The 22,655-nt window shown below is 39.7% G+C and overlaps 2 protein-coding genes across 2 annotated transcripts; both read left to right on the top strand.

Moving 5' to 3' along the window:
• Positions 1-2,933: 2,933 nt before the first annotated feature.
• Positions 2,934-11,789, top strand: sat2a.1 (spermidine/spermine N1-acetyltransferase family member 2a, tandem duplicate 1). The gene is made up of 6 exons (XM_072376636.1): positions 2,934-3,118; positions 3,434-3,485; positions 4,891-4,974; positions 7,846-7,947; positions 8,020-8,060; positions 8,240-11,789. Exons 1-6 carry the CDS (start codon positions 3,056-3,058, stop codon positions 8,405-8,407), a joined length of 510 nt encoding a protein of 169 aa, XP_072232737.1. The 5' UTR covers positions 2,934-3,055; the 3' UTR covers positions 8,408-11,789.
• Positions 11,790-14,265: 2,476 nt separating this feature from the next.
• On the top strand, positions 14,266-22,145 carry tnfsf12 (TNF superfamily member 12). The gene is made up of 6 exons (XM_072376390.1): positions 14,266-15,051; positions 16,272-16,350; positions 18,073-18,129; positions 18,277-18,300; positions 18,385-18,512; positions 20,001-22,145. Exons 1-6 carry the CDS (start codon positions 14,878-14,880, stop codon positions 20,259-20,261), a joined length of 723 nt encoding a protein of 240 aa, XP_072232491.1. The 5' UTR covers positions 14,266-14,877; the 3' UTR covers positions 20,262-22,145.
• The last annotated feature ends 510 nt before the right edge of the window (positions 22,146-22,655 follow it).

Below are 22,655 nucleotides of genomic sequence, written 5' to 3'. Positions count from 1 at the left end.
TTTTAAGGTATTATTGTTCTTTTCAGGCACCTCTTACAACCACACGGGCCCTCTAGATCACTCAAAGCTCAGATCAGTTGCTTTAAGTTGTTCTGAGATCAAGACTGGTGCAAAGGGAAGGCCGGGCCTTTGCTGTTTTAGCCCCAAAATTAGGAAACCACCCGCCCGTTCACGTTCAACAGGCTTCAACACGTCAGGTTTTAGGTCTCGTCTTGTTTCTTGGCTTTAATCCAACATGAGAGCTGATTTCTTTTGTTCATATTTTCCCTGTTTTACCACTTTTCTTTGTTCCTTTTCATTTTCGTTGAAGTTTCTTTTGGGTTTCCGTCTGTGATGTGCAGCGCTTTGATCAGCAGGCTGTTTTAAATTGACTTACTTCAAGTTGTTGCGACTGAAGGCGATTCCACAAGCTGTTGAATCACGGGTCATACGCAGTTTTTCATACACTACTTCTGCATTTAGGCTTAGTATTAGCTCAATAAACGATGACACGATGTGACATGTCATGTGATTTTGTTCGTCTGAGGTTATCCTTACTCAATTCTAACACTTGTAAGGATCAAATGAGCTTCATAATGTCCTGATATGGAAAGCTTTAGAGCTTAAAGCGCGTTGACTCTCTTTTGCTCGTAACTGTATGTTGACTATAAGCAACTTGTATGATAATGAGTTCAAATGAAAGAAAAAGATGAATATTCAGGTCCATTTAGTGGGTTAATTTGAACTGAATTCACTGACTTTTTAACACTGAGCATCACTTAAATAGTAACCTGAAAAAGAATCAGTGTTGAAGCGTTTTGATTATTTAATTAAAAGCATTTACAGCTACTCAGTTTGAACCTAAAAGGCTTAATTAGACAGAGAACTGACTTCAGCCACCGGACTAAAATCTAAATCCGTAAAATAACGAGCGAAGCTGTGAAATATGCATATTCATGTTCTTAAAAACACATTTCCGTCTGAACTGTTGAGAGGAAATTAGTTGACAATAGCGATGTTCCTCAGAGCTGTGAATAACTTCATCTGACTGCAGCAAAGTCAGTGTTGTTTCGGCCCGATGGCTGTGGGAGTTCAGTGTCATCATCCGGCTGCTGGCGTCAGAACATGAGCTTGTGAATGGTGTTTTCATAGAGCAGCTGCTCCTGTGAGCCAATTTAAATGTACTGGAAACTTCAGTGATTTAAGTTCATTTAACAGACGGAACAACAGAAATACACACAGCAGCTGTGAGATAGAAAATATAAACCAAAAATTCAACAGTAAAACACAACTGATTTGTCCTGTTTGGTTGTTGCATCGCTTCATATTGTGTGTTGTTGTTTTATCATCATGTTTTCTGTAAGAAATGCTGCTTTGTGAAATATTTTTGTTGTGTTTTCTTAAAGGTTCTGCTTCATAAAATGTTGTTTTGTTGTCTTACTTTAATCTTTACTGACTTTTTATTCATTTTCTGAGACGTTCTTGTGCTTTTCTTTCTCTTTCTTGTTAAAGATTTTCTCTTTTTTTTCACCTTTTGTGCCATGTTTGTTGCTGTATTTTGTCCAGACGCGTTGTTTTCTGCACCTGATTTCAACCCCACTCATAAACCCAATAATCACAGCAAAAATATTCTTGATATGTTTTTCTGATATAAACTTCTTTCACTGAACCATTCTCAGTTCCTCTGACTCAAGCTGTTTATTTCCCTCAGCCTGACTGAGACAGTGTAAAATCATGAGATCATCTTTATTTCTGGTTTGAGGACATATCCTTTGCTGTGCGTCATCAGGATGACCTATTTCACGTAGAAATATCCCCTGCATAACGCCACCTTTTGTGAAATTCCTTTTTTGGTTTTAATGATCTCAGAATAGAGAAAAAAACCTTCACCTCTAAGTACTCACAGCAACCCACACAGACGTACAAAGGTCGGTGTCAGTGCACATATCAGCTTGTATAAAAGTTGTTATCATCTTGAGTTCAGAAAAACTCAAACTCAGGGCTACATTTTTTTCTGTATGTACAACCGAAGGATATCCACACAGCTTAAGAGCTTATTTACTGAGTATGTGAGCATTGTGTTTACTTAGAAGTGACTCAGTGTCAGTAAAATCCACCGAAAGAGCAAACAGCTCAAGGCCAAAACTCTAATCCTGCCTATTGTACCCCCTAGAGGCGACTGTGGTCACTGCACCCTAAAACATGACCATGAAAGAAATATCATGCTGCAACTTCTTTGCCTTTCAAACGACCACACTAATGAACCAACTTGTTAAACACAATCACCAGGAGTGCAGACACATACAGGCTTAATAATGGACGTGTCATTCAGGTTATTTAGGTTTAAACTCTGCATTCGAGTGAGTTAACACATCTTTAACAAAACAGAGAGGCACCACCAAACGAGGGAGAGTTCCCTTTACTGTGCACATCACTTTTGTACATATAAATTAGGTCAATAGGAGACCAATATTGGACTATAATGTTTTACAAAAGTGGCCTGAGGAAATATCACATGAGTTTAGATACACTGATGAGTCTGGGTTTGATCATCATCATAGACATAGATGTATGCTTTATATTTGAGCTCTATACATGACGTTTACAAGTATGTTTACAGCGTTCTTTTAGGCTAATTTTCAGCTTATATGTGAGGAAAATGTTCTAAATGTGAGGAAATAGAGATAAATATTAAAAAATTGCAAGTTTTCCATTTAAATTAATTATTTTTTTACATTTGGCGACTCATACATATTGTTATAAAAACATATGTTCAACCAAAGTGTCACAATGCTGACAGCCTCTCAGAGGATTCATCTGAGCCCAGCAGGAGGCTGATAAATGCCCATAAATCACCCTGAAACAGCGGAAGCACAGTCCTGCAGTGCGCCTCTTTGTCCATAAGAGGAGTTGATTCCCAGAGTCACCTCCTCGCTGTAGGGGGCGCTCTGTGTTCGGTTTCCAGCCTGCTCGTGGTTTGGTGTCCGGGTCTGAGGCACAGCGCCAGTCTTCCCAGTCGAACCCGTCCAGGACCGCCTGCACTGTGAGCGTCACCTCATCACATTCACCATCAGACATGGACTTCTCCATCCGAGCAACAAACGTGGAGGACTGCAAGGACATCGCGCGGATGATCGTGGTGAGCAGACACGTGCAGACCAGCTGTGAATGACCCGAGAGGAACGAAGCCTGAAATGACTCATGCATACGTCACGAAATCTGTACATTAATACCACACTTCTGTTATTAAAATGTTGGATTATTATTGGCTGAACTGTTTTGCGGTGAAGCGCGTGCACCGGATGTTTGTGTCACTGAAAACAAGCTCGTGTGGGATAATAGTCGGATTCTGACTTGCATGATGACCTCAGGTGAAGGACTTGTGTTGTTTGATGAGTTCTTAAGAGTGACAGCAGTTGTCTTTGTATCCCTCCCCCCCCCCCCCCCCCCCCAGGAACTGGCAGAATTCGAGAAAGTGACTGAACATGTGAAAATCACTCAAAGAGGTGTGTTTTTTATGTTTTTTAATTCTCTGCTCTGCCTCTATTTAGTGCTCTGTGAGTATAGAACAGCCTAAAATGTGTTTCCAGCAGTTTAAAAGGAGAATTTGATATATTTGAACTAAACAGCAAGCAGGAACACGTCTCAGCGAGGGATTTCTCATTTCACCTTCAGTGATTATACTACACTATGGGACGAGGACACGGGGGCACCTTTTCATCACTGAAAACGAGAACATGCTGCCGATCTCTGTGGATGCTGCCCAGAGAGTTACTGCTTCTCTGCAGGTTTTAAAACACGATGAGGTTTATTTACATGTATACTTCTCGTGAGACAGTCTGAACAATGCAGTGGGATGTTAATGGTTTCATGGAAGAGACATAAACAGGAAAACATCCATGCTTATGTACTTACTTATATTCTAAGAGCCAGATGCATGTGTTGGATTCAATCTGATGCCTTTAAGGCCTTAACAGTATGACGGTAGTTCATCTTTGCTACCAGTCAGTTATGAAAATGATTCATGTGGAGTTACTGATTGGTGGAACGTAATCAGTGCTGCTCCCTATCAACTTTTTTCATGTTAGGCTTATCTTTGTTTTTCTTTTTAAGATAAACTTTGGTTAAGAACAGACTGCTACGTTTAGAAGAAAAGAACATATTTTCCCTTTGGAAAAGGGCTTGGCTGAAAGATATCCTTTGGGTTAGCAGACTGCTCTTTTAATAGAAAGGGGATAATTCTGTCCCACGATTCCTTGCAATCAAAACTTTTATGGCGACACTCAATTATTTTCATCTTGTTGAATAAACTGTGAATAAACACGCAGATAAGCGTGAGTGGCCTCTTAATACATTTTTCTTTTCTTTTTCAGTCACAAACTTTAAACATAAAGCAATATTCTGTATTAATGACATACATCCGGCACTTTTTGTAGAATGTTTATTTTTAACATTCGTAGTTTCTGTGCTGCAGACCCACATCACAGCTTAGTTTAGTTTAAATGTGGTCGAATTCTCATGGTGGTTGTTTCTCCAAAGTCCTTAAAATGACGTCCTTCCACCTTAACCTCATGACGTTTTTCATCGAGGCCAAGGACAGGAACATGGTGGTATATTAGAGGCATGTCCAACCAGAAGTCTAACTGATCAGAATATTTTCTTATTTTGATTATGTCCAAGTTTAATGTTCATTAAACTATTGTTACTACAATAAAACAAAAGTCGTTATCATGAAACTTTGTGTGTATTTATCTAACAGCACCGGGTAACTTAAAAACCTGCTTCACTGTATCATGTAAAATGTAAAAAATTACTCAAACTGTTTAATATGTAAGCTTCTAACTGTAAAGTGTAAACGAAAGTGTAAAATTTCATTTTTAAAACATTATTTAACTTGTTCCTTAATTTCAGACTTGGAGCAAGATGGTTTTTCCAAGAACCCGTTTTTTCACGGGATCATCGCTGAGGTGCCAGAACAGCACCGATCCAAAGACGGTGAGTGAGATTAATCTCTAACTGGCTAAACTCATGCGCCTTTGTTGATATGGAGGCGAAGGTTGAAGCATATGTTATCCTGCAGAGCTAAACTAACATGTGTATAACAGTAGGGGTAAGGGACAGCCAAGATGGGGTGCACACACTGATGAGGCGCTGAACCTCTTCTGTTCGGCCAGTATGAGCGACCTAAGGCCAACGGCCTCATCTTAACAATTATATCTTTCCTGTGCGGTTAGATCTCCACCACTGTGAAAAAGGACTGTTAAATGTGACATTATTAGAGGAAATAGAGAACGGAATCATGATGCCACCTGAAGTAGATCAGAAAGATGAACAGTATTGGATATGAATGTTTTAAATGTGATGAATTATTCAAATGTTCACCTGCTGCTAAATGGTAAGCTATCATTTTAATCTGAGCTCTAACAGCCAGTTTAGTGTTTTACCTGCATGTAGCCGGTGGTAATTTCTCATCTTGAGGACAGATCCAAGTTAAAAACATGTAATAATGGAGAGTGTTCACTGTGGACCAGCTTGATCTTTGAAAGTTATTATTTACTTCTTTATTAATCTATCATAAATTAGCCTGATATCATGCTAGCTTCACTTAAACCTCCATCAGGTAAAGACGGACTGAACAAAGTAAAATCTGTACTCATTGCCCCATTTCAACTGACCAAAAGTGTCGAGTCAGTGAGAAGATAAAGCACGTAGTTGAATAACTATGCAGATTTCTGTGCAGCAGATGCAAATAGAACCAAGTAAAATAACTTAATGTTGCACCCAATGAGAGAGTTCTGATTCACAACAGCAGCCCATGTTCAGTTTAACTGAATCCAATTCAGTTTCATTCATATAGCGCCAAATCACAACAAATTTCATTTCAAGGCACTTCAAAGATACAGTCCAGTTCAAGGCAATTATAACCCAATTCACTGTAATCCAATCATAATCCAATCAAATTCATTAAAATCCAAATGAGTTCAATTCCTACAATGCCAGTTAGAAGGCGAAGGTGTCGTTATAACGTGGGGGAGGGTCGTTTGGGTTTGTACGGGTTCCTGAAACTTCCTCCACTTTCTTAAACTGTTCCTTGTTTGCTTTTTCAGTTTCTGTCAGTAAGGAAAGCTCCACTCGGGCGCGCACGTGGTGCTTTCTTCTTTAGTTTTTGTCTTATGTGTGCTGATATTTTGGTAAAAACGTTTAGCGTGTAAACAGATCACACGTCAGTAATGTTCCATGACATTGTTTTCATTCATGCCCCGAAGACACGGAGACGGATGTGGTTCAGTTCGTGCTAAAGGCGCTAATAAGTACTTAATGTTTGCACATTTTACACGTGCACTTGGACTGACTGATACGAACAGAAAGAAGAGGAGCTTCAGTTTGCTTTAGATGCACATGTATGGAAATAAGCTTACATCCAGAAACCACCTGGACTGATTTATTTTGTTGTTGTTACAAAAATTAAGATTAAAATATCATAAATGTGATAGTTATTCTTAGTCTGCCTCCATATTTTCCACCTCTGTAGACTGTGAGGTTATTTGTTTGTGTCTAAGTCAGCTCAACTAAGCTGAGAGCTTAAACCATTTTCCTGGCCGACACTTACACTGTAATCCTGCTTCGTCCCTTCCAGATAACTAAAAGATTTACAACTGTGAAGGATCTCCATCTCGCCTGAGTAACTTAGAACAAACCATGGAAGCTTTGTGATTGCAAGAGCAGGGAAACTTCTATCTTTGTGTTTGTTAGAAATAGCTGCTTTTACTCATAATAACAGACAGTTTTAATCTGCTTCGAGGTGGGATCAGAAGTGATATGAGGCCAGACGAGTCCACAAGTCCGTTTGTCTTCATTTCCAGCCCTTGTTAAACTCTTGTTGTTGTACATTAGTGGACTTTGTCTCGTCTTAATCAGCCTACACTTCTCTGTGAAGGTGACTGAAGCTGTGACTGCAAAAGACTACACTGTGTATAAAAAGGATATAATATATATATAATGTATAAAAATACCTCAATAGGAGACTTTACTTGTAACATTATGAAGAGCAAAAGGCATTAGGAAGCACTTTCTCATTACACTTTAGGAGTAATATCAGAACACGGTTAAAGTCATCATTTGGTCACCAGATAAGTTTAAGTCTAATATTCACCATCCTATTTATTTAGCTCCTTCTTTGGGAATTATTGAGCTTTTAGCAGCTAAATTCTCCACAGTGTTGTATTACTGCTGTTACCTTATGTAACAGCATGCTGCCGATGTGGCTTCTCTCCTTACACACCTCTTACATAACAAGGTTAATGTACTGCTTTTCCTCTGTGTGCAGTAATAAAGTCATTAACTTATGCTCTGCTGCCCATCTGGGCCTCTTTCTTCCATGATACGGACCTTTTTCCATACAGTCAACCACCATTCACTGGATTCAGATAGCTAACTCCATACTAAGGAGTGTCTGTATGGATATGTGAGTCTAGAGGAGTTATTTTTGTCTTTTTAGGCAGATAAGTTGGCTGAGGCAAAATCCAAAATGTGTGCTAGAAAGCAATGGCACAAAGCATGAAGACAAAATGAGGAAATACTGCCAGAATAAGACAACATTCCTCTCCCAAAGGTCCAGAAGCTGGTCTCCTCAGTTCCCAGATGTTTACAGTTGTTGTTAAAAGAAGCGGGGGTGCTACACAGTGGGGAAACTCGACCCCGTCTCAACTATTTTGTATGCTTCCTGTGTTCTATTGTGAGAAAAAATAGAGGTTTCTGCTTTTTGCAAATCATTGTGTCACAGCGTCCCAAAACAGCTGTGATTAACGTACAGAGTCTTAACACAACAGGAAAGGAAATTTCACTTTTTTGCCACTTTATTTTCAGGCCATACGAAGATCGGCTACGCACTTTACTTCTACTCCTACAGCTCGTGGTCGGGCAGAGCCGTTTATATGGAGGACTTGTATGTGATGCCAGAGTACAGAGGTATAGTACATGGTCTTTATGCAACTGTATGTGCAAGAAATGTCAAGTTATTCATGAAATCTTTCTTTTCAGGGAAGGGCATTGGCAAAGCACTTATGAGCAAGGTTGCGCAGGTGAGTAACATCAAAGCGTTGTTTGACTGTAAGAGGTGAGAAATGTACCGTGAATGCTCAGCCTTTAGCGTCTCTTTCTCTCTAAGATGATTGCAAACTAAAAATTCTAAATATTATAATGCCTGAGAGGTCGCATACACGTGTCTCATGTACGCTTCCCTCCTACTGGTGTATGGCAGCTGGGGCTAGCTGCTGGCTGCAACCAGCTCAACTTTACCGTTCTGGACTGGAACAAGTCATCTCTGGATTTTTACGTCAGCCAGGGCTGCTTCGATGTCACCGCTACGATGGGCTACCACTGTATGCGTTGTGAGGGAGAAGCAATGGAGCACCTGGCACAACCTTAATCCAACGTGATCATTAAGGCCTCACAGCTTTTGCCACCACGAGGTCAGCTCACAGTGCGGAGACAGAGTCACTGGCCCCTTTCCAAAACTTAAGAATGACAATTATCATGCTGGCTTTTAAAATGACTACCTAGTTGCTAAACTTTTAGCCGGAGTGGTTATTAGGTTTTATTCATAAAGCCATTCTAGCATAATGTAACAGATTAACCACTAAAAAAAACAGCAGAAAGCTTTTTTTATTTTAGTGTGGAACATTTGTCTCCCCCCTCTGACAGTAAGAGAAACTACACAAACACTGCATGCTTATTTACTGTATTATTTCATTTTCCACACCTGGTTTATCCTATCCAGGGTTGCTCAGGGGCTGGAGCCTATCCCAGCTGCCATCAAGCGAGAGGCAGGGTACAACATCCATGATAGAAACAAACCACCACCATCAGTCACTTTCTTCCCATAAACTCTTATCCTTTATTTTTTTATTTAAATCAAAATCATTTTATGTTTTCTAGGTTGTCCTCCAGCTATAGCTTTACTTGTAGCAGCTAACCTCGTCTCAGCAGTTACTTTCTTCCCTCTTCAGATCAAATGAACCAGTAATTTCTGGTCATGTAACTTAGAAGTGGGACCTCAGAACTTGACTTATATTCTATGCAAAAAGTGGGTGAAATCATGGCTGCTTCCAGGTTTTATTTGTGATTCATCTCTAAACAACAGGAGCTTGTCAGTATAAATGTAGTTAACCCAAGCTGTAGAGCTAAAAAGATTTTGCATTTACTGTGCAAGCTGCCTTTTTGAAGAAGACGCCATACCTGACATTTTCTTAGTTGGTTGGTAAGGTTGGAAATACTCCATCCCAGCTGACAAATGCACACTGGTTTACTGCAAAATACTGAGAAATTTTCCTGACATTGTTAGGCTTCATCAGCACTGTTTAAACTTTGAAGCCAGGTGAACAAAATAGACTTTTTAAAAGCTGACCATTCCAACTTTAACTTTAGTTTAACCGTGGTTATCGACACTAACTCTGAGTCAGTCAATGCTTTGTCAACAGCAGTTGTTGTTACTCACATTTGTTTTCAATATTATGCAATAATATACAGTAGCACTGTCGTATAATACTATGTCATAGTGTAATGACGTTGTGTGAATAAAGCACAGAGGTTTAATTAATACATTTCAGTGTATTTTAGAACAGCATGTCACTTAGATAAGAGAGTGTAACATCTTTTATGGTATGCTAATTTTGGTAATATTGGCTAGCAGTGCTTTATTAGAAACTTTTTCAGATTCATTACGGAGCAGCAGTAAATATATCTCTAAACTGATGAATTACTTTCTCGGATGGTGTAAAGTCTGTTTTTGACCTGAAAGGGGATTTTTCTGGCTAATTTTTAAACAAATGGACTTGCGCTAAGCTAGTTAGCCAAACATGCTAATGATTTTAGCTTGGGGCAGATAAACAGTTTAATCCATCTGTTACAATTTTTGTGATGGTTAAAAGCTGAAAAAACTGAGAATACAAACTTCCACAATATTTATACTCAAAATATCTTTATCCTGTTCACAGATATTTCGATTAGCTTTGATTGGCATAATTTGGAAAGGATTCAGGATTCAGAAACTCTATTTACTCAGATAACTATGCTCAATCACTAATTCCTTTGTTTTTTTTTAAAAAAAGAAAATTAATTACGCCCCCAATATGTCTCTTGTCAAACTAATCAACCAGCCCTCTGTTTCCTGTGAACATTAGCACATACAGGCCTTTACTCTGCAAATGGTGGCATTAGTGTAGACAGAGATGATTTAGAGCTGTATGAGCACTTCTTCAGAGTTAAGAAATTTGACAATCACTATTCAGAGCAGGGATTAAGACAAATAATCAATTATTTTGATTTTTAAAGTAATGTGTGGTCACTTAGAAAGCACAAATAGCTCTCTGTGGGGCACACAGCATGTAATATTTTCACATGATTTAAAACTAATGAAATATATTGTATTTTCTGCCAGGAGAACCCTCTAAATGTAGCACAATGGACCTTTTAAAGATTCAAGGATGCAGTTTTAAGATTTGGAAGGGGGCCTATGCAATGCTTTTGAAAAGGTTTATAATGTACTGCACATGTTAATTCCACACCTGCACAATTAAATTGTATTTTTTTTGTTTTCTTTCCTCATGAAATATTTAATTTTTGTGATAACTGGTTTAGACAGACCGAACAGCACAAGGTGTAAACGTGTATGTAATACTAAGTGTACAATAAGTAATCCAGAAATTTAATGAATATTTTTATTATAGTTTTATTATAGTTCATTTTTTTATTCCATTGCACAGATGCTAACTTGTGCATTGTAAAGCCAAGACGTGAATTTCACTCTGACTGTTAGAAGAAATTGAATTTTCGGTATGTATTCCCTTTAAATGTATGGCAAATTATGACAACAGCAACCAAAGAGTCAGTCACTCCTATTTTTTTCTTCATGAAATGCTGCTGTCAGGCGTAAAAGTTTTTTGGGTTTTTTTACTGTTTACTTCATACTGCATATGGTGTGCACTAAAGAAATGGGTTGGACTGGATCTAAAACCTCCTTCCATGCAGCCAAACATGTGGGGCAGGTTTTAGAGAAGTGGATTGGATCAATTTAGTGGAATTTTGAAAAATCCAAAAAAAGTAGGCTCAGTTTACAACCTTGAACCTGCCACGCTAAAGTGAAAGTGGCATGATTGTGGTTTGCATCTCTGCTCTATGGTCAGTCACTCTTACCCTTTTGTATCAATTCCCAGAGTTTAATGAAAACAGGCTGAGTTATAGATTATATTTGGTTTAATTTCTCTCTCTCCAAACAAGTAAAAACCACTGACCCTTCTTTGTGATATTTACAGTTGGCATGTGTGTTCATACTTTGTTTGCAAGACAATTCACTAAAGAATTTCTTTACTTATTTCGCTGTTGAAACCTCTAGAGCATCGATGTGGATAGGTGCATTTCACTTACCATGAAAAATCATGCATGCCTCAAACATCAATCGAGTCCAAGGAAACATGAGGAGATATTTGTATCTGCTCTTGTCTGCTGCTTCACATCAGAAAATGAGACCAAGAGCCATAAATCATACAAGTTGTAACTCTGTTTGCAACTTGGCTTCATCAAACTATTTCAAAATCAAAGTTCAACTCCGGTTCCTGTCAAATCCAGCTGCAATAAATCTGAGGTGCAACTCTGCATACAAAACACTGCAGCAGCAAAAACAATTGTGTTTATTTGGATTTCAGCGTGCTGGACGTGTCTGTAATTACTACACTGTGTATCTGTCAGTGTAAGTAGAAGAGATGTTTATGCGGATGTGTTTTCCTTTCTGTTATAAAAGGACCTCAGTGTGTATATGTTGTCATCATTTTAGTGTGTTGTTCAAATGCCATGTGGTGCCACTGATGTTTTCTGTTAGAAAAAGGCATAATTCTAATGGTTTTGTTTTAAAATAAAGGAGACTGAAAACCTTGTGCATCCAAAAGTTGATTCTTCAGGCACACCGTCACAAGTTAGACTTCATCAGCTGAGTTTTTAAGGGCTTTGTGGAGTCATTAAATCCTTGAGCCTGAAAATGAAACATGAGCAATCGCCAAAAATGGATTCACAAGGTTTTCAAATGACTTCAGCCAAATGTTTGATGGTTTTGGACACGAAAAGGTAGCTGCTAGAATTTTTGTCATTTGCTGTGTCAGAACAAAAAAAGACAAGAAAAGAAGCCTGCCTGAGAGCCAGATGTTGGTTTCACAAATGAACCGTGGGCTCCCTGTTGACATCCACTCTTGAAAACATTTACTGTGTTTTACTGTCTTGATGTGTTTGACTTCTCTTCAGTGATTCAAATAATAAAATATGTCACCCTGCAACTTCTATAGATGTGTGTGTATAGCTGTCCATTTAATATTTTCTACAGTCTGTAAGTTTACCCATAAGGAAGACATTAATTTCAGATGTGTGTAACCAAAATGTAGATCTGAATGTTGCTTCTGAAGCCAGAACTACAGCAACAGTGAAGTTTCATTTGACCTACAGAGGGCACACTAACGCCAGGTTTTCCTTAAAGGCCACTATGAAGTTATAGAGCTTGTCTTCTTGAGATTCTTACTATATATTTTGTCAATACATGGAAAGAAATGCTATAATTTACTGGTAAAAGTACAATGTACTTGTTGTGAGTCATAATCTGTGGCCAGAATAATCAGGAAGTGGCATCTGTCACAACTTCAAGAGTAGAAACAGAGTTATGAGGCACATTTTTGATGGATAAGTAATATCTCTGAGGTGTTTTTAAACATTAGTAATAAAATGGAGCAATATAATTACTGATTCATTTAAAACAGTGCCAGCTGATCAACTTCAAGGAGAACCACAAGAAAACAAATTACTTTTTGAATCATTTATCCAGTGTAATGTTCAAATTCTGGTAATATTCTTCACTGAAAAAGAAAAGTACAAGTTTGGACTCAGAGGATATTGTTGCTCCTTTTGGCAGAAATTCATTTCACCATGAGAATAGTACCTTGAAGATCTTAAATCTCTTTTGCTAGAGATGTCCTGGCCAGGGAAGGCAGCAGCTCAGTCTAAAATCTACAAAAAACACACATCATATACATCAATTAACATGTTCAGTGCATGTATGTTGCATGAATTTCAGAAGCATAAATACAAATAACCATAAAAACCTTAATACAGGGACAATAATCGTAACGTTTACCTTTAGCTTCTTGATATATTCTTGGTTGCACTCCACTTTTCAAATTCCCCCGTCACATTTTGGTGGGATTTAAATTTTGGCATGATTCAGTCACTCCATGGCTGCGCATTTCTTCTCTCTGAGCCACTTCCTGGTGGAAATTTAGTGTCATTATCCTGTTGAAATGTTCAATTCTGGTTCGTCTTCAGTTTTTGAAGAGATGGGCTCACATTGTCCTCCAGCACTCTTTGAGATGAGGCAGAATCCAGCGCTGAATCACACTGTCCAGTCCCTGAGCAAACAGAGCAACCCCCAACCATAACAGTGCCACCACCGTGCTTCAGAGTCGGAGAGTCTCCCCACATGCGGCTTTGATTAATCTGAATTTTTTTATTCGTTTAATTGATGCAAATGACTGTAAAATGTTAATTTTACTGTATGTTTAATTTGTTAGAGTATATAACCTTTTTCTGTAGGTACAGTAGAAGAGAGGTTTACTGTCTGAATACATAAAATAAGCTGAAAATCCACCATGGCTTGAACCTCTTTCTCACATGGCTGTATGAATTATGATTTCACAGGCTTTTCCACATCAAGAGTGGTTTATATTAGTGGTTAATGTGTGCAGTTAATTTGATTTTATCACGAGTAATACTGTAAGAACACCTTTAGTGGTTCCTAACTTTATGATGGGAGTAATTTTAGCTTAAAAGAGAAGCTTTACCTCCACAGGCCTAAAACTGTGTTCAGACAGATCAACGTGAGAAAAGAATATACAAAAGCAGTTGGTCACAACAAGGTAAGTCTGGTTTGCGTTTTGAGACCGCTGCACTGTTTGGGTTGAACTTTAAATGTTTTACTGTTTGAACTTGCTTTCTAAAGTTTGAATTATTTGTGCAACTAAAGCACAAAATAAAACATTCTTACGCTTGAATATATGCATTGCGTTCGTGTTCGTTAGGCTTCTCTCTCATTAATTACTCCTTGTTAACAGAAACTGTAACAGAAACGCTTCTGGACTCACCTGTTGAGCGCAGTGGAATTAAAAACTCGCACAACAGCGTTGCGTACCTTAACTTTTACAGCCACCGTGTGGTCACAAACGGTACTGTTGCACACTTGAGTGGCACATATGGCTGCAGAGGGCATGTCAGTTGATGGCAGCGCTTTGACAGGCGGCGGAAGCTCCGGTGAGCCCTTAGTGCCTTCTTTACGCGTACTGCGTTGGTTTTCACAGCGGATGCCAGGTGGTATACCAACATCAGCGTCCACAAACCTCACCCCCAGCAATGTGTATGTGTGTGTGTGTTTACGTATGTGTGTGATTCCACTCTCGCTTGTGCTCAGTCTGTCTAATAGACTGACCCCCCAGCGCGTCGTTTAAAGGGAAGACAAGAGCGCTGAGTCAACGAATCACAAGGAGAAGGATGCAACAGTTGATGTGCGCAAGTTGCACAGTTTTTCTTGTATTTGGAGTCGGTCTGCACACAAGGAGGATGGTGGCTATGATCCGTGAGGAAGAAGGATCGGATGTTTGATTGCTTTAAATCATCTGCGATATCAAATCAAACTGTAGATCTGCTCCCCTAAAAAGCGATCAGCTTGTGTCTACTCGCGCGTCTTTCTCACCAAAATGGACATTCGGACCGACACGCATTCGCGGGGACTTCATGCACTGCTGGAATGGAGTTAAAGTGTAAATTTCGGATGATCTGCGGCGGTGAGTAGCAGTGGAGTGTGCACCAACAATGCATCGGATTCTGCAGAGGAGGCGAGTGCGCAAACTGCGGGTCGTCTGGGCTTCTCTGGCCCTGGTGGCTCTGTCTCTGGCCGCATGCAGCGCGCTGTTTACGGCGTGGACTTGGCGACAGACGCAGGACCTCTCTCAGTCCTTCAAGATCCTGCAGGATCGACTTGAGCAGGTTTGTGTCATAGCTACAAGCCTACAAACACCCCTCCTCTGAGTAGCATGCATATTTGAACAGTGATAACATTTACTCGACTGCAACTTTGATATACATTCAAGTGTTATGCAACTTCTTTTGTGGCTGCGGTTACGGGAATCTTTGCGGGGGGTAATATGCAGTTCCACACTTCTTCACCCCTCCTTTCTCTAGTCCATCTGCACGTATAGCCGTTTTAATTTTTATTATTTACCAGTAAGTGCAGTCAAGTTGTGCGGTGTTGCTGCTTGTTTTTGTGTACACCCCCTGTCTCTCCTCCCCCGCCATGTTTAATTGCCCTAGTGCCAGTTGCGCTCCAGTTTTATCTCAATTTACTGGAAAACCTCAACTATTTGGCTAACGAGCGCTTAATGCCCCCACTGACTGCACTGAGGCTTGAGGCATGATAAAGAGTAGCAAGTGTAAATCATTTGGAGCCTGCATGCACACTCCACTCATCATGCACATGCAAGGATCACTAAACTCTGAGTTTAACTTGCAGAAAGCACTCCTAAAGATGAGGTTTTAAAACTTGCTGCAAATGTTAGACTCGTGCGAGGTTACACCACGAGGCAAATTGTTTTCTAAAAATGAGTCGATGGAAATTCTTCTGGTATTTGCCAAACCTGACTTCGCTGGATCTCAGATCAGCGGGACAGGTTGGGCTGTGTATCATGTTGACAAACCTGCACACACACTCACAAGTCGGACACGTGGAGTGTTAATGCTGGAGCCTTTCCCAATGGGCCCCCCATCCTGTCCATTTGACCATTTGCCAACTCCTCATGAGTGAATGTTTGGAGAGCCAAGTGCAACTCTCTGCCTCCAGTTCCACAGTAGCAGTAAATTTAAGCATATTTTCCCCTCCAGAGCAACTTCTCCTCACATTCAATGAAGGCCGCATCGGTCCTTCAGCTGGCCCCCAGCCAAGGATTTAAAACTTTGCTGGCTTGACAAAAATAATTTCTTGCAGACGTGAGGAATTTAAAGGATTGGAAACATGCATTAAGTGTTGCAACGGCTTTCGGAGGAAGTTGGATATCTAAAGCTGGCATGGCAGCCGGGGTAGGATACTGCAGGAAGAGAGCCTGCCTATGTGGCTGGCTTTGAGAGGCTCTGAGGGATCCCTGCCAGAGAGAAGTCAGAAGAAACTAACTGGACATTTGTTAACTGTGTGGTTTTTCTCCACTTTTCAACAGGTCAATACGCAGAGGAAGGCAATTGTTCAGCTCATTCTGGAGAAGAGGGAGCTGTTGCTGGAGCGAGTGAAGAGAGACGGTATTACAAATCACAAGCTGCATTTTCTTTACGACAGCACAGCACCACCAACGTATAGACGAGCTTCTAAACTGCTCACACCACCACAGGCACAATATACATACCAAGTGCACTCTGCTGTTGTTTTTGGGAAGGACATTCAACACAAACGCTGGTCAGTCTTGGCCCACATGCCACTTTGGTCAGGTCTAGCGAGCCGCAGCCACTACCCGCTTCTAAAAGTTGACACAGGAAAAAGTAGGCAGCTGGATGACTGTCTCAGAAATTACAGGTCTGACCAGGATGGCCTCGAAGCCCAGAAAACCAGCTGGCGCAGGAGCGGGTCTTTGCCGCACGCTTTTGGGCAATGGGATAGGTTTTTTCACCGGCCTGAGCACACGACTGACACAGCTATGATTTGTTGTGAAAGCAGTGATATTTGATGACCTATCATTGCAGTATTTATAGCCTTTGCTTGCGTCACCATCACAAAACTGCTTGATTGTTCACATTTTGTCCGAGAGTGAACCTTCACGCGGTTTCGTGCTGTATTTCAGCTCAAGGACGAATGTCCAAACAAGGCAAAAAGATTGATTTAAAGAGCAGCATGTTTTGCTCAAATTTCTTCTATTCTGACATCCTATATGTGTACAGTACATACTTGATAACTGATATCCTATTTTGTCTCCCAAAACACAGGGAACAGCGTTCAGAAATTCATGGATTTCAATGGAAAGAAAAAGAAAAAAAAGCCCAAACAGGCTTCCAGTTTGTGGAAAGTTGACCATAGCGGTCCAGCTTTTCAGCAGGACACTGCTGTTATGTTCTTTATTCATGACTGACAGCTCAAGTCAGGAAAATCTGGCCAGCCGGAGGGCTTTATATGCTCGTGCACTGCAAATCCAAAGTCTACAGGGTCACCCACCTGTGAGTTATTTTAGCGGAGACTTAATATTCCTGAATCATGGCAGCAGTCTGTTGGTTGGCTGCTCCTTCCTGAAACATAAAGTATGTTTTTCACAGTTCATGCTGAGACTATTCAAGTTTTTCAATGTTAAATCGCTCCCCTCAGGCAACATCGCAAGGCTAAAATAAACCTTTAGTGAGTAACAAGAGCATGCCTTCTTCAGCTCTGGTCTTTCAGTGTTGTGTTTTATTTATTGTATTTGTGTGAGAAGGGACCGTAGCTGTTGCTTCACTCTGTTCTTAATCGACTGTTTTGGGTCACAGAGCAGCCAAAGACCTTTTTGACTCTCTTTTTCCAGCACTTAATTTTTCTTATTTAGCCTTCTAGCCCTTCAGCTGTGTCCCTGAATGCTTGTCTTTAATGCTTGCTTTTTCACTTTTCACCAGTCCATCTTGTCTCTCCCCCACTTTCAGCCCTCATCACACACAAAGCTCTCTGTCCTCATCCTTCCATCCTTTCTCTTTATTCTGTATGTTCTAGATGACTGAGACCAGCTGGCACTAAGATTAGCCCCTACAGGGAGAAAAAAAGGAAAAAGGCACACGCTTTTTACTGAAAATAGCAGTTTGAGGAAATATAATAAAGCAACTGAAAGGAAATCCTTTGCCCATCTGCAAACCACATTAAAACTGTCCAGGTTGAATCGAAATGGCAGCAAATTAACACACCATGTTATTAGACTGATACAAATGTGAATGGTTGTTTTATCAAAAAAAACACAGATGTTATTTTCTTTGCATTTAAACCCATATTCTGTCTGTCTTTGCATTTTGTAGGGGGGGCAGTTCGAGGGAAGAATGGAAATGGAAGGAAAGCGGCGTCTCATTTCGAGAGTAAGTGTCTTGGCAGATCCTTTATAGCCGTCTCATGTAGCATCTGCTGAAGTGTTTTCAATCATATGCCTCTATAAGATTGCGCTCATAAAATTCAAATTGACTTTCCCTTTTCTGTCTCCTTCATTGTCTCCTCCTGTCCACCAGTAACCAAAATCTCCTCTCAGCAAGGTAAGAGCCATTAAAATGAATGATAATCTTTGAATCTTTTGTATCTATGTGATGAATAACTAGGGATATGTATGTGTTTTATAGTGGGAGAAGGCGGTGTGATAAAGGGCTGGGAGGAGAGGACACTGAATATGAGTAAAGCAGTGAGGTACAATAAGGAACAAGGCACCTTCATTGTAGAGAGAGCGGGCGTCTACTTCCTGTTCTGCCAAGTAAGTTTCTGCATGAAGGAAAAGTTTATTAACAGTGTTGTACTATAAACTCCATAAACGCTCTAAATGCTGCAGCCTCATTAATGAAGAGTTTCATAACATGGCTCCTGGTTCCAATATAAGGAAATATATTATTTTGCAATGCTTAAGATTTATATTGACCAAGTTCTACTCATCCCAAATTGCCAGGAGAAATTAGAAATGCACACCTAATTAGAGCCTGGGTCTTAAGAGGGTAAAAATGCGATAATCAATATTACAGCACGAACAGTGGAGTAACTTAATATGCGTGGAGACAAACCGGAGAATTATCATCTGTCTTGGATCTTTCAGCTCTGTTTTTGTGATTTGGCCTTCAGCTTCAAAAATCCAACATATAACCTTAGAAAACTATGTGGTATCATGCAGGAACAACACAATCTTAGTCCAAAACACACAGAGCCAAAACCTGAAGTTAATCTTGTTGAGGCTGCAGGCTCAGGAAAACCACATCAATGTGTACACCACATTTTGAATATCAGAAGCTGAACTTCCTGAAAATCCTGGTGGATTTTTTTTTTATAATTGTAGCTAGTGGAGCTAACTATTAGCATAGTAATTGTTAGCATGCTAATTGTTAGCATGCTAACTGTGAGCTCTACATCTACAGTTTCGAGGGGAAACAAAGAGTCGAAACTGCTTTTGAAATGCATTTCTGATGGCAACCAAAAAAGTATATATTTACATAAGTTACTTAAAAAGTTTGATTAAAAGTAAGCACAGAAATTAGCCAGTTTGAACAGCCATTTTGCTAACAAATGCTTCCAGTGGAGTTTTTAAGTGTTTTTAAGACAACTTTTTAAAATGGTGTATGTGATTTGGTATGAAATAATGCCAATAAATGCCTAACTGACACAGTGGTGTAAATCTATCAATTGCAGTTCAAACAGACTGGAAATTAGCTAAAATTAATGCTAATATTGCTCTTACTATTTTGGATGTGTAACTAAGTACATTTGCTTGGCATACAAATGGTTGTGTACATTCAAACAGTAACTTTGTGTTAAATATAAATAAATAAATAAAAGCGAGTTCAATATATATATAAGCCTGCAATCATTATAAGTTAGCATTTAATGCTTGGTCAGATTGTTAAGACACTATTTCAACTTAAACTTAAACAGTTTTAGTAATTCAGATATGAATAATCTGAAAGGTGAGATTTATTTATTTATTTTTTAGCAAATCCACATCCACCTACCACTGGTAAATCAGAGTTAATGTTGCTCTGTCAGTCATGATTCTGAGGTATGCATCATTAGGAAAAATGGAATATCAGGTTTTGCTCTGTCAAGTTGACAGAAATCTGGAAAATTCTATCAAAAAGGAGAAAAAAAGCACAAAAGCAGGATTTTTGAAATGCTCTGGCAGACTAAGGAAGTAGCTATTTCCTCTTATGTCTTCTGACTTCTCTTGATGAGACGTACATCATTCTCTCTGCCTCCACAGGTGTTGTTCAACGAGCAGCAGTCTCAGTATGTGAAACTGGATGTGGTGACCAACGGCCCGAGGCCCCAGAAGCTGCAGTGCATGGAGGGCTATGGAACAACCCCCTCAGCTGGGCCGCACTCTTTCCACTTCGTGAAGCCCTGCCAGGTGTCTGGCCTCCTGCGATTGGACAGAGGCACGGAGCTGCAGGCCATCACTGGCCCGTCCTTCAGTCTCCATCCTGTAGCCAATCATGTCTTCAGCATCTTTAAAGTCAACTGAAGCTCTGTGCTCATCTGATCATAGTTGGAAACTATTCTCAGATACACTAACTCATCACAGAAGTACAACAGAATTAACTCTCGTTTTGTATGACTGACGGATATTTTGAGGATTTTTTTTTTTTATACGTGGCAGAACGGCCATAAGGCATCACATAATGCAACATTCTTTTCCCCAGTAATTCCCACATATGTTCATTCGAAAGACAAACCTGACATTTGTGGATGCTGTAGTGGAATTTTCCTTCTGAACTGCGGAGCTGTTTTGGAACACAGACTTGGATTAAAACCAAGACCCACAGTGAACAAAATTCCTTGATAAATTTCTGCCGAGAGAACAGATGTGATGGAAGCTGCTCTGCAGCCTACACTCTCTTTTTAAGGCTGACAGTTATGCTGCACACGCGTCTTCCACTTCCACAGCCGAGAGCGCGTCTGTGAGCATTTCAACACTATAAACAACAAAAAAAAACCTACTCCGGTTTTCATTGACATTTTAAACAATGCTGCGTCTGTGTGAAATCTAACAAATCAAAAACTTTGTGTGCATACTGATGATTTTTATGATCTTGAAATTACAGTGCGATTACGTGAATTTACTGCAAGCTCTTTTTGTTAAATATTTTGTATATGAGTCACGCATTTTACAGAAAGTGAATCAAGTTGTGAGAGGGCAAAGAAAGCGGAGCATTTTAAATGACATGGATGTGAATTTGTTGTCCTTGCAGAGGTCAAATGATTGTTTATAAGAGTTTAAAAGATGAGGTGCAAGGTATTGTAAGCACGGCATAAATCTTTCAGTTTAGTTTTGGCTGCATTTTCTGGCTGTTTCTCATCTGTTTAATGATCCAATGATCATCACTTCACTTTTGTAAAGGATCAGATAAGTGTTTGTTTTTCAGTCAAAGTAGTATCAGAGAGTCACTGATGTAGTTAAAGCTATAACACAAGAAGAAGTTGACATTAAATTTATTGTTGTTTGTATATAAAACATGTTTTTTAGATCAAGTCAACCTGTCAGGTACTTTTTTATGACTCATTTCTTATAAAACTGTCGTTCTCGTCGGCCGCCACTAGACTCAGTGTTTCACATGTTGGTATTTAGGATAAAAACGTTGCTCTAAATTAAGCTTGAATAATCCTTCTTGGTGAATCTATGACCTGCATCTTTACTGATCTAGATATATGTCATGGCACCACAGACTGTAACATCTGTCGTTGGCTTGTTAGGTAGCAATATTCAGAGCCTACATGGCATGATAATGGAAATTCAGTAAACCCTCCACCAACTATCATTTAGGCGTCATAATTGGGGAGACAATCACAAAGATTGTAATCCATTTGTCAAGGAGGAGGAGAACGAGTCTTCTAATGAACCAAAGTGTAGAAATAGAACAATTTCCCATTAAAACAAGTAAACTAAGATAAAATCATATCTATATCAACACAATAGTGATGTTTCAGTTTTTAATTTGGCTGTTTATCGTAAATATTTTACAACACTCCAAACGTAGACACACTAACATACAATGGTCACGTGTGGATGTGGGTTCTGTGTAGGTTCACCATCGATATTTAAATCAATCACTTGCAGATTTACAGAGCTGCTAACACGGCTGTCGCTCGGTGCGTTTACTTGACCCCAGAAAAAAAAAGTTAGTTGACCAAAATCGTACAGAACCAAGCTTCTAAAAACTGCAATCCACACCCAGTTAATACGGGCGGATTGAGATACTCCTGCACATACGCCCTCAACTAGAGTCAAATATGCCTGAGGGCTCTGCACATTCTCCTAATTTCCATCTTTCTGCATCTTTTTGTAAAACCAGTAACGTATAAGTGTGTATTATTACAGCCAAATTCCCAATAAAGCTGCTCTCATTCACATATTTTCTGTTACTTTTGTCAGATGACTAAATGCATCAGGAATTGTGACTGAACGTCAGCCCATTAAGATTAGGTTTAAACTTGTGGTCGCTTAAAGCATTTCCAGACTGTCTCTCTGCTCTAATAAAATCCTGATTTCAAAACCAACAGCGTCATTTGACGAAATCGCCGCTCAAGTAACGCAAAGTCAACGTCTGTGCAGTGAATTCAGCTTCAATCACAGGTATGATGATCTTGCACAGAGGAATCTTGAATATTTCTTCACACAGTCCACAGCTTCAATAACTCGATTCCCCTCCCATGTATGGATACCGTTACAGGGATGGCGGTCCAGTTAAATGGCCATGAAGAACAGCAGATGTAGCTCAATTAAACTGTGCACGTAACCACACTGACTCTGAAGGATGAACTTATTCTGGATCTCTACGGGAGTAACTTTGAATGACTTTTAGTTAAGAAAAAGAATAAGAAAACCCTTATTTATTGTATAATGCCCCTTTATGCTGTC

The sequence above is a fragment of the Leuresthes tenuis genome, unplaced genomic scaffold (genome assembly GCF_036924035.1).
Source record: "Leuresthes tenuis unplaced genomic scaffold, fLeuTen1.0.hap1 SCAF_22, whole genome shotgun sequence".
NCBI lineage: Eukaryota > Metazoa > Chordata > Actinopteri > Atheriniformes > Atherinopsidae > Leuresthes > Leuresthes tenuis.
The sequence above is the reverse complement of the archived record's forward strand: the minus strand, read 5'-3'. Positions and strand labels throughout refer to the sequence as shown.